The 12,179-nt window shown below is 49.8% G+C and overlaps 1 protein-coding gene across 1 annotated transcript; it reads right to left on the bottom strand.

Annotated features, from left to right (window-relative positions):
• Positions 1-2,499: 2,499 nt before the first annotated feature.
• Positions 2,500-6,638, bottom strand: CHCHD5 (coiled-coil-helix-coiled-coil-helix domain containing 5). Its single transcript, XM_029232254.1, has 4 exons — positions 6,480-6,638; positions 5,207-5,347; positions 4,953-5,118; positions 2,500-2,666 (listed from the first exon to the last, which is right to left on the bottom strand). Coding segments are annotated over exons 1-4 (333 nt in total). The 5' UTR covers positions 6,482-6,638; the 3' UTR covers positions 2,500-2,642.
• Between the last annotated feature and the right edge of the window lie 5,541 nt (positions 6,639-12,179).

The following is a 12,179-nucleotide window of genomic DNA, read 5'->3' as shown; positions in this document are numbered from 1 at the left end:
AGCATTCAAGCACATACGGCACATGAACAACAACTGACCATATGCCAAGCCAGAAAGTCGAAACAGATTTCCAAAGACTGAAATCATATAAAATATGTTCTCAACCCAATTGCACTTAGGCAAGATAACTAGAAAAATCCCCATATGTTTAGAAATTTTAAAATACAATTTTAAATGTCTAAATAATCTGAGATCAATGAAAAAAGCAAAATAGCCATGCTTTGGGGAAACAGTGCATATATCAGTAAAGGGAAAAGGCTGAAAATCAGTGAGCTAAACATTCAAAAAGGTAGAAAACAGAAAATTAAATCCAAGGAAAGAAGGTAATAATAAAGAAGAGATTTAAATTAAAAATAAATATATGAACTAGAGAGCACCAACAAAGCCAAAAGCAGATTCTGTGAAAAGATTAATAATACTGATAAACTCCTGTCAAGACTCATCAAGAAAAAAAGGAAGAGGACACAAATAACCAATGTCAGAAATGAAAAAGGGGGGAATTCCCTGGCGGTCCAGTGGTTAGGACTCCACACCCTCACTGCCGAGCGCCCAGGTGGGAACTAAGATCCCACAAGCCACATGGCTCAGCCAAAAGAAGAAAAGAGAGAAATGAAAAAGGGGCCTTTGTTACAGGTTTGACAGACCTTAAGATAATATGAGGATATTAAGAACAAATTGATGACAATTTAAAAATTCAGATCATGTGAAAAATTCTTAGAAAAATACATTTTACCCAAACAGACGCAAGAATAGAAACTATGAAGTTTTTATGGGTAAATATGGGCAAAAATTCTTTGCAGGCAAACGCCATCAAGAGGTGGAGTCCCTTCCCCACCAAAAAAGAGGCAGAGTCTCCAGGGCCTTTAATCTGGGTTGGCCTCATGACTTACTTCAACTAGTAGAATGTGGTGAACGCAGTGACTTTGTTTCCATTTTTGCTCTCGTGAACCCGAGACCCACCACGTAAGGAAGCTGGTGTAGCCTAGTGGAAGAGAGCCCTGTTAGAGATGTTCTAAAACGTAGTCTCCACCTCCATTTTGTCTGCTCTTACCACTTCTTTCAGTCACATGGAGAGAACCCCACCCTAGCTTACTCAAGTAAAGACAGGTTGGCTGAAAACATACACAGAAATCTGAGGGCTCAATCCACAGCCCAAGGAAACTGGAGCTGGGAACAGAAAGCCACCAGGACCCAAGCAGCCCTTTCAGGGACCACAGGAACTGATCACAACCCTCTCTCCACAACCTGGGTTTTCTTGTTTGGGCCACATGGCATCCAAGGGCCCCTGCAACCCTGACTGCATAGGACTCCCACCCTGGCTGCTAAGCTAACCAACAAGTTCCTTTGTTTTAGGTGTCAAATCCCCAGGAGAGACTCCCAGCTCATTTTTCCAAGCCAGAGCACAAGCCTTAGATTTCAAATGGCCAGTCCGGTCAGCGCTGACCAGTCACTTCCAGTTTCTGTAAGTCTGGATTACGCTCCAGGGAAGAGCAACTTATCTGAATGGTGAAGCTGGGTGCAGGCTCTGGGCTCTCTCTCTGCATACTTGCCTGTCTACCCTCTGCTCCTTAGGACCTCCCCTGCAGGAAGACGATCAACCAGCTGTGCCCACGGAGCCTGTAATCCTGCAGAGAAACATTGAGAAGCTGCAGCGGCCACTGCTGGTACCTACCCGATCCACTCAGCGCCCTCTCCTGTGTGCTGAAGGCTGCTCACTTGACTTCCCACTGCTCTCTGCTCAGGGCCCTCTCTTGGTGGCAGGAGGGCACTCGACCACGCATAGGGCAGTCAATGCCCATGAAAACATCCCTCAGTGTCAGATGGGGAGTTGGTGCACATACACCCCAACTTCCTTGCCCCTGGGATGGGGGAACTGAGGCATGTTCTGTGCCGCCTCCCAGAAGTCCCAGGTGGGGCTGAGCCTCAGCTGCCCACAGCAGTGACCCGCTTGACGATGCACCTTTTATTGGCTGCCTTCGTCTCTGTCACACCTCTCCACTTCCCTACGAGTATTCCTGGAATCGTGCCCCCAGATACTACCTGCACTCAAATCCTCCGGGTTGGACTCTGGAAGGATGCAAACCAAGACAGAGGAGAAGTCCAGTGCAGCAAACTCTACGCCACGTCCGTCAATGCAGCTGTTTTCCATACAAAAGCCAGTGTTTTCACCTGCATTGCCTCATGCCCATGTCTATTGCTCAAGTGGTTCTGAACTCAGGAGGGAAGGAGGTGTGTTATTTATTGCCCCCTAAGCCTCAAGGAAACACTCAATGAAGACTTGTAAATGCTACAGTTAAGGTGAGAAGGAGCCCTTCTCCGTATCCGTGCGGCAGGAGACAGGAAATGGATGTTGGCAGAGCTGAGGGGGAAGAGGGGTCGCCTTAACCCTGGTGAACAGACAGAGCAGCTTGCCCCAGGCCCCAGGCCCCTCCTTGGCGCACTAGGTGAAGCTGGGGAACAGGGCCCGCAGGTGCTGAAGGCAGGAGCCAGAGCCTGTAGAGTCTTTATTTATTGTGAGCCTTGATGTCCAGGGAAGCCAGGCCCATGTCCACAGCCCTCAGGACTCCACCTGGCCATGCTTCAGGGGTGGAGGCATCAAGCGCAGTCACTCATGTCCAGTTCTCCTACGGTCTGAAGGGTCCTCAGGAGGCAGGAAGTGGCTGTGCCTGCAGAAAAAAGCCGCATCGACATCTACTAGCACCTCTTGTGTGCCTGGCCCTGGGACCACTGCTGGCGAGATCAGGTAGACACGGCAGAGGCTGCCCTTGCCGAGCTCACAGCCTGGAGGGAGAGGGTGTCAGGTGATGACCTCGGGTGCAGCGAGCCATCACTGGGAGCAGGGAAGGCAGCATTCTGCTGGGTTTACACAGCACCTGCCGTGTGCCCAGCACTGTGACAGGTACTAGGGAGCCAGCAGTGGATGCAGGAGACACACATCGCTGACTCCAGGGAGGGACACACACAAATGAACAAAAACGTGTCAGCGGGTAAATCCTATGAAGGAAACTGCATCGGGGTGAAGGGCAGAGGTGTGTGGAGCGGGAGGTACAAGCGGCACTTCACGCCGTCAGCCGCGCTAACGTGACATTTCTTTATACCGTGTTTTACGAGATGAGCCTGTGTGTTTGCTATTTTGGAGACCAGAGAAGAGAGGAGGCCTGAATTTCACTGCCCCCAATCGGAGAGGGAAAGCTGCAGCTGGGGTGCCATTACCGGGAAGGGGAGGGCAGTCAGGAGGACCTGGGTGCGGGGTTAATGACTCTGAGTACGCTGGAAAACCACAGGCTTTAAAGGGGACAGATGTGACCCCATTTCCGTTTTTAAAAGCTCCTCTGGCTACCAGCGGGGAGACAGAGAGTAGCAGGGGGGCAGGGCAGGGCTGACCCCAGGAAGACCAGGGAGAGCCTTGGTTGCTCATTCCGGGAGGGAGGGAGCAACTGGCCCTAAGATAGGAAGGTGGGGTCTTTGCTCAGATGCTCAAAAAACTTGGAAGAAGTACCACCAAAATATAATTAATAAACTAGCGTGAACAGCATGCAATCATTACTGAATATTTTCTGAAAAGAATTAAAAGTCCGTCTCACTGGTGTCTGCTCTTGGAACCTGAACCTTTCACTTATCTGTGCCTTATTAAAAAAACAAAACCCAATGTCTACAGGGCCTGGTAGAAGGGCATTTCCCCAGTCTTTAGGCAAGAACTCCTCTGAAACAGGCGATGGGAGGGAAGCAGCCACAAGGCAGTAAAGTATAAGCCATAGTGGAGGGAGCTCAGGGATTTTGGGAGGATGGAGACGGGCCATGACGGGATTTTCTGGGGGAGGTGACATCGAAGCTGGGATACGAATTAGCCAGATGGAATGGGAAGGGCAGTCCAGGCAGAGGAAAAGTGAGATAAAAGCCTGGCAGCAGGAGAGACCGGCATTCGAGTAGCTGCATGTTCACTGGGGCAGGAAACACAGAGCTTGAGGTGGATGTCGGGTAGAGGCAGGGCCAGAGGCCATGTCCTGCAGGGCCCCAGAGGCTGTGCTGGGGTGTAGACCTGGCCTGGTCAATGCGAGCCATGAAGCAGTACACAGTCAGAGTTCCTTTGGGATCACTCTGGGACCTTCACAGAGAACAGACTGAATGAGGTAAGACAGACAGCATGGAGGTCCAAGAGAAGGCTTCTCTTCTGGGTGCGAACAGAGAAGATGGGGCCCCAGGAACCGAGGGAGGGGCAAATGGGAGGGGGTTGAGAGAGGGATCTGGTGAAAGATGTGACTTTTGCCTTCGGAGCTTGCAGGCCAGTGGGAGAGACAGTAAACATCTAAACCAGCATTTCTCAACCTTTTTTTTAAAAAAATTATTGCCCCCCAAGGAGTCTTTTTAGACATTTTTTAAAAATTGCACCCATCCATGACACTTTAATACCACAGATATAGTGTATATCTGTTTAAGTACTGTATACATTAAAAACAGGTAAGACTTTTTTGCCCCATCCTTACCCCCATTGCCCATACAGCTGAGAGGCAACGAGGACGAGAAAGGGAGAGTGGGTAAGGGAGGAGGTGGATCAGGTCAGCCTGGGGAAGAACACAGAGAAGCAGCAGGAACCTGGGATTTTGTTCTCAGTGTGGATGAGGAGTCACCAAAGAGCTTTAAGCAAAGGTGTAATGTGACTAGTTTTCAGTTCCTAAATGTTCTCTCTGGCCACCGCATGGAGGCAAGGTAAGAGGGGATTTAGGGAGACCAGGGAGAAGGCTGGGGCAAGTACCTTGGCTGTGGAGGCGGGGGAGGAGACGGCTGGACTAAAGCAGGGACTATGGAATGGGTAAGAGGGGAACACGTGCTGATGTTCTGGAAGCGGGATGCATGGTAAAGGTCTGTGTGGGGCTGAGGCTGACTCCAAGGTCTTTACTCTGAGCAGCTACGAAGATGAAAGGGTGGGATGAAGTGCTGAGCTGCTGTCTTACCTCTGCGGTAGAGGAGGTGTGTGTCGGCTGCACCTGCTCAGCACACTGCAGGAAGCGGCGCACATGTTCTGCACAGTTGCCCACGGCTGCCTCGTTCTTTCTAAGACATTCCTCAAAGGCCTCAAAAGGCTCCGCACAGGCCTGGCGGATCTGCCGGATGACTGGGCTGCAGGAGCAGGGCATTTCAGGCCTGGGGAGATTTCCACCCCACTGCCTACCCCCCCTCCACCTGCCCCGTACTTGCCCACACTCACTGGGCAGACGTGCACTGAGCAATGCTCATCTTAAGGTGGTGACAGTCTCGTTGCCATGACTCAGGTTTGGCTGCCACACACTGGCCATACTGCTCCAGCTCCCGGCCACAGTAGCGAGCAGTGATCTCCAGGGCCGCCTGCCTGTGGGACGTGACAGTCTGAGGATAATTCCAGGCAGTAGGCAAGAAAGGGAATTCTGATCTGAGTCTGGGGTGGCACCCCATGGGGTCTTGGGCAAATCTCAGAGTCTGAAGGGTCCTGGGATAGGGCCAGGGAGGTAGAGAGGTAAGGCATGAGCCTTGGGGGCTGTGGAGCAGGCTGGAAGCTTCTGGGGAGATAGTGGAGGTCCTGAAAAAAAGGTCTGATTATTCCAAGGCAGTCTGTGGAGGTTCTGGAAGAAGGGTCTGGGAGTCTGGGCATCCCCCAGTTTAGGCTTGGGAATCATGAAGAGAAGGCTTAGGGCCTTAGAAGTAACACCTAGAGTTTTCCGAGAGAACCTGGGAGCCCTAAATGAGTTCGAAGGCCCTAAAAGTGAGGGTTAGAGGTCCAAGGGTTGAGGTCTTGGGTCCTGGGGAAGGGTCTCTTGACCAAAGGGTCTTAGAGATGAGACCTGAAGACAGGGGTACTGAAAGGGAGACTTGAGGCCCTGGGGCAGGTTTGGGGGTCCTGGGGTGGGTCTCAGGGTCCTAGGGGCATGATCTGGAAGCCCTGGGTGAGGCTGGGGCTCTAGGGTAAATCTGGAGGGTCCTACAAATAGGCTCTTCAAGTTCTTGGGAACAAGGTCTGGAAATCCAGCGTGAGATCAGTGGTGTCTAAGAACAAGTCTGTGGGCCCTATAGGTGAGATCTGACATACTCGACAGACCCGGAAGTTCCAAAAAGTAAAGTCAGATGATCCAGGGGGAGGAACCTGGAGCTCTAAAAGGACGGCTCTAAGAGTCCTAGAGGTCCTGGGAGAAGTCTGGAGTCGTAGGGTTGCAGGGTGAGGGACGAGACCCGGTGTTTTGGGGGGCAAGGCTTGGGGTGTTGAGAGACTGGACCTGAAAGTCCTCCGTTATCACCCGAAAGAGGGGCGGAGCCTAAACGCTCAGAGAGCGGGGCCTGAACACGCGCAGAACTGAGGCTCGTGAAGGACAGCGCTGAATCCTAAGGCTCGGGATCTCCAGGGAACAGAGTGGCCAATCCTTCTTCCCGGAGTCCTGGCCTAAGTCCAGATCACTGGGGAAGAGAAAGAATACGGGGGCAGTTACGGGGTAGGGGATCCCGCTACTCACATCCTGAGGCCGATGCCGGAGGAGGATCAATGAGGGAGGATAGCCCCGCCTTTTCCGGTATCAGGTTGTCATGGCGGCGCCCAGCCCAGCCCTCCTTGCCTCGTATTTACCCGGTCGCAGAGCAGACAGGCAGCCCAGTTCCCTTTAGGCCCAACACGTCATGGCGGCGCCCTACTTCTCCTTCCGGCCCCGACCTCTAATGGTGGAGCCTGGCGTAGCCACTTTCCGGCCCCAGCCGGCTCGGTACTTTGTGCCCTTCAATTTCCGGCTGGCCCTGGCGGCACCGGGAATTCACCGGAAGTACTGGGAAGAATCGCGGTACCTCCGCTCTAACGCGAGTGCGGCGCCGGTGTGCGCCGCACCTGTACTTGGCCGCAGCCGCACGCGCCTTTAGCCGCCTTACTGGAGCTTGTGGCCAGCGGCTGCCGCTGCTGCGACCCCTCAACATGCTGCCGTTCGCGGCTTGGTTGGGCGCCGTGGCTGCGGGCTGCTGGGTGCCCGGACACGGAACCTGATACCTGATGCCCCTCTGCATCTTCTCCTCTGCGCGTGCGCTCACTAGCCTCTGGGGACGCTGGTTGTACGCGAGGCGGAGCGGGTGGGAAGGGGGTCACCCCGGGAGCAGGAGAAGGAGGCCTGGACCTCTCGTCTACTCAGCCTGGGCTACCCAGACCGTGTCCCCTACCCCTTGGCATAAATTATGAAGCCAAGGCGGACGTGAGTTTTAGTCTTGGCTCCCTGCCACATTGGGGAAGTTAGTTCTCTGTAATTCTTCATCATATGACAACGTTTCCGCCTCCTCGTCTGTCTTCAGGTATGAGGCTCCGTGTGAGTATCCCTTGGTCAGAGAACTGAGCGTCAGTCCTGCTGTCTTGTGTGCAGAGCTTTTTCCAGACCCAGGGTGAGCCAAAATGAACGTAAAATGTAGTTAATCATAGTGGCTTAGAGGAACAAGAGCCATTTGTGAGCACGTGACAATTGCTTGGAGTCTCAGTATGTTACCGAACTGGAACAGCACAGCTCAGATGGGACTGGAACCCAGGGGCTGGGACTCTAACTCACTGTCTTTTCATTGAGCTCGCACACCTGGTATCAGGACTTACAGAAGCTCAGGTTTTTTCCGTCTGGTTACTGAAAGAATTCAGTGAGACACAAAGTGATAGGAAAGAAGTGGATTTATTTAGAGAGATACACTCTGTAAGCAGAATGCAATCCATCTCAAAAGGGGAGAGTGGCCCGGAAATATGGAGTGGTTAGTTTTTATGGGCTGGGTAATTCTTAGGCAAGTGGGAGGAGTAGTCTAACTACTTAGGGGAAGGGGCGGGGATTTCCAGGAATTGGGTCCCTGCCCACTTTTTGGCCTCCTGTGGTCATCCTGGCACCTGTGGGCATGTCATTTGCATATGTTAGTGTATAATGAGGTTCAAGGTCTTCTGGGAGTTGAATCTTCCTCCATCTTGGGCCTAATCGGTTCTAGCCAGTTTTTGTCATACCTGCAACGGCTCTGTCATTCTTTTATTTTTTTTATTTGTTTGTTTTGGCCACAACACAGCTTGAGGGATCTTAGTTTCCTGACCAGGGATTGAACCCGGGCCCAGGGCACTGAAAGCTCTAAGTCCTAACAACTGGACTGCCAGGGAGTTCCCAGGGAAAGGTTTTTAAAGACAGGGTGAGGGAGCTTCCCTTGTGGCGCAGTGGTTGAGAGTCCGCCTGCCGATGCAGGGGACACGGGTTCGTGCCCCGGTCCGGGAGGATCCCACATGCTGCAGAGCGGCTGGGGCCCGTGAGCCACGGCCGCTGGGCCCGCGCGTCCCGAGCCTGTGCTCCGCAACGGGAGAGGCCACAACAGTGAGAGGCCCGCGTACCGAAAAAAAAAAAAAAGAGTGAGGGGAGAGGGGTTGTGGGGTGTGTGATCAGCTCTAGACATTCTTCTCATTAGTTGGTGGGAGTTAGCATCATCACCTTTCTGGTTCCAACCAGTCTGGGGTCTGCGTGCCTCCATCTGGTGAGGTGAGGGTTTCAGTATGTGCAAAACAGCTCAAAGGACACGGCTCAGAATATTATCTGTAGCCCCTGAGGAGGAACTAAAGGGCCTTGACTTTGTTTAATGGCTAAACTATTATTATTTTGTCTTGTTTGACGGTTTTCCTTTCTGCATTTTCTCACTTCTCTGATTCAATTTCCTCTTTGGAACTCGGGGAAGGCCCAGGAGGCTAAAGTTTTTCTACAGACAGAAGGTAGGCAGAGGACATGGGGAGGAAGTGTGTTCTGGAAGGGCCCCAAAGGGTCCTCCTTGGTTGCAAGTGTGCTCGTCTGTAAAATGGGGATGATAACAGTGAAATTCTTCACAAGATATAGTATATATGAGCGTTTTAGCATGGAGCCTGGAAGAGAGGAAGGGAACAGCGTCAGCATCTCTTCTCTTTGGCTTCAAATGTAGACTAAATTCTCAGGTTTTCCCTTCCTGGGAGAGTGAAATCTTAACCTGTCCCATGCCTCCCCCTGAGTCTTATCCCAAAGTCTAGGTAATATGCTTCCTCCAGGGAAGGGTTTCAAACGTCTGACAATCATGCCTCCAAACTTCTAGTTGCCTTTTGGCCTGTGGCTCAAGAGTGTAACTAACTTCCTCTTTAGGAATCAAAGGTAAGGGGGACCCAAGTGACCCTAGGGTTTGGAGTGAAGCAGATCTGGGTTTAAACCTGAGATCTCGGACAGAGTACTTCTCTCTGTGTTTCAGTTTCCTTGTAACAGATGTTTCAGGATTTCCTTGTGAGTAGAAACATAGATGACATGCAAAGCACCTGGTATGGAGCACTTTGTATTTTCTTTCTAGCCTTATCAGTTTGTTATGTTGACCTAAAACAAATAGGCTGCCAGTTATTTCTCCAGCAAAAGTGGGTTTATTCGAGATCAGTAAAGCAATACAGTTAACAGGTCTGCAACCATAGCAAGCCAGGTGCAAGTCCCAGCACAGCAAGGAGCTCTTTTAAAGAGGGGAAAAGGAAATTGGGAGGACTGTAGTAAACAGAGTCCATTGGAGGGATTGGGAGTTTGAAGTTTAGCGGCTTTTTATTGGCTAAGTCCTGACAGTCTCATTGGCTGAGCTCTTGCTAGGGAAGAAGAGGAATCTCTTCCTGTTGGGTTCAGTTATGTGTTAGGGTGTGAGTGCGCCCCCTTCTGACCTCCTGACTCTTTTAATTTTGGTTCTGTTTATTACTTTTTACAATTATTATTGTATATATTTGTTGGCTTATTTTCTGCCTGCTTCAAAGCCCTGTGAAGCCCGTGAGAGAAGGGGCTTTGTATCTGTATCATGGTCACTGCTGGCTACCCCACAGCATGGGGCCTGGCCGAGTAATAGTGGAATGAATGAAACAGCGTGCTCATAGGATTGCATGAGGATAATGATGAAATGAAATTGTTTTTAAGGCAGTACAAGAAAATATTTAAACATAAAATTCTCAAAATAAAAAAAGGAAAACAAAATTCTCTCTCTGCCCATTTGAGCCACTACCCCCTCCCTTTCATTGTGCATGGGGCATCTGCATTATACATCAACTAGATCCCCTAAGAAGATACAGAAATGCCTACTTGACAAAGAGAAAAAAAAAAGCCAATCCTCCTGGCACCAGCAAAGTAACTCCTAGGAGATAACATTCCTTTCTCAATCCTGTAAGCAATCGCGATGACCCACTACTCTCCTTGTTGGGCTGTGTTAACTGTCAGTATGTTACTTTGATGTATAAGCCTTTGTCTCAAAAACTTATATAACTGTGCCTTGACCTCTAACAAGCAGAACAGTCCTCAGAACTTCCTGAAAGACTGTCTCCTGGGTTATAGCCCTCAGGTTGGCTTGAGTAATATTTTCCATGTCTTAGATTGACCACTGATTAATTTTTTGTTGACAGTAACATGAGATCCAGTTATTCACTGTTGACGGAAAACTGATCAGTTGATCTAAGAGACAATTGGAAATTTTTATTTTATTCTTAAAAAATATTTATTTATTTATTTAGGTTGTGCCAGGTCTTAGTTGCGGCAGATGGGCTCCTTAGTTGTGGCATGTGAACTCTTAGTTGTGGCGTGCAGGAGGGATCTAGTTCCCTGACCACGTATCGAACCTGGGCCCCCTGCATTGGGAGCATGGAGTCTTACCCACTGTGCCACCAGGAAAGTCCCTGGAAATTTTTATTTGAGCCAAATTTGAGGATAATAACCTGGGAGGAGCATCTCAGAAAGTTCTGAGAACTGTTCCACCCTTTAGAAGTCAAGACACAGTTTATATAAGTTTTTTGAGACAGAGGGCTGTACATTAAAGGATGTATTATTGACAGTTTACATAATTCCAGATTTGAGCACCATCACAGTGGGTCGTGTGACCCTTTATAAGATCAAGAAGGAATGTCATTTTTTAAGGAGTTGTCTTATTTATGCCAGGAGAATGTTGCTGTTTATGGTTGAGTAGGTATTTCTGCTTAGGGGGGAGGTTTGGTCAATGCCTAATGCAGATGCACAGTGCACAGTGTGGTGGGGAGAGGGGAGGCCAAAGGGCAGAGAAGAATTTTTATGTTCACATTTTTCTTGGGCTTCCCTGGTGGTGCAGTGGCTAGAATCCACCTGCCAATGCAGGGCACCCGGTTTCTATCCCTGGTCCAGGAAGATCCCACATGTCGCGGAGCAACTAAGCCCATGAGCCACAACTACTGAGCCCAGAGGCCACAACTACTGAAGCCCGCATGCTCTAGGGCCCGCATGCCACAACTACTGAACCCACGTGCTGCAGCTACTGAAGCGCACATGCCTAGAGCCTGTGCTCTGTGACAAGAGAAGCCACACCGCAATGAGAAGCCCATGCACCACAATGAAGAGTAGCCCCCGCTCACCGCAACTAGAGAAAGCCCGTGCACAGCAGCGAAGACCCAACACAGCTAAAAAAAAAAAAATTTTTTTTCTTGTCGTAAATATGAATTTTATTTCACACACTAATATTAAGTGCCATATATGTGCCAGGAACTGTTCTACCAGCTGGGGAGACAGCAGTGAATAAAACAGACAAAAATTTATACTGATAAAAAGTTAAAGAAGACAATTCAGGTGATAGAAATTTTAACACTTCGTGAAGCAGACAGTCTCCAGAGAACCACAAAATGGGGTGGAAGGCAGGAGGCTTTTATAGGATAAAGAATAACGAACAAGGAAGAGAGAAACAGAAAATATCTGATAGGCTCGGGCCACATATTCAACCTTGTTTGAGGTGACAAGGAAGAAGGAAATAAGCCCAGAGTTGGCTTGGCATTTGGGTATTGGCCAACTGGACATACTGTGCTTCTGGTCAAGTGGAGCATTACAGGGATATGAAAGTTACCCAAGTTTCGGTTTGCAGGCCTGGCACCCAGGGCTGGATTGGCTCTATCTTGAGCCTGTAAAGTTTTATTTCAGCAGTACCAGAGTGGAACTGAACATTCTAGTGGGAGAAACAGTCATCACAGTAAATAAAAAAAGCATATACTAAATGAGTGATGAATATTAAAGAGGATGATCAAACTGGGAAGGGACTGGGAAGTGTTGAGAGGGTGACAACTTTCTCGGTAGAATGTCCAGGGAAGGTGTGATGATATGATTATAATAAACATAATATTTGGTCTTCATCCACTGTTCAGCACAGAGCTCCTGAAATCTTGGAATTTCCTACGAAATGAG

Source organism: Monodon monoceros, unplaced genomic scaffold, assembly GCF_005190385.1.
Source record: "Monodon monoceros isolate NGI ecotype Baffin Bay Population unplaced genomic scaffold, NGI_Narwhal_1 Super_Scaffold_19, whole genome shotgun sequence".
In the NCBI taxonomy this organism is placed as follows: Eukaryota; Metazoa; Chordata; class Mammalia; order Artiodactyla; family Monodontidae; genus Monodon; species Monodon monoceros.
This window is presented reverse-complemented; position numbering and strand designations above follow the sequence as displayed.

Bases quoted from the DNA above. Each gene is read 5' to 3' on its own strand.
- CHCHD5 (XM_029232254.1), bottom strand. The intron at 5,119-5,206 runs GTGAGTGTGGGC...CTGCTCCTGCAG, and splicing joins GCTCAGTGCACGTCTGCCCA to CCCAGTCATCCGGCAGATCC. The intron at 2,667-4,952 runs GTAAGACAGCAG...TTTTTTCTGCAG, and splicing joins ACACCTCCTCTACCGCAGAG to GCACAGCCACTTCCTGCCTC.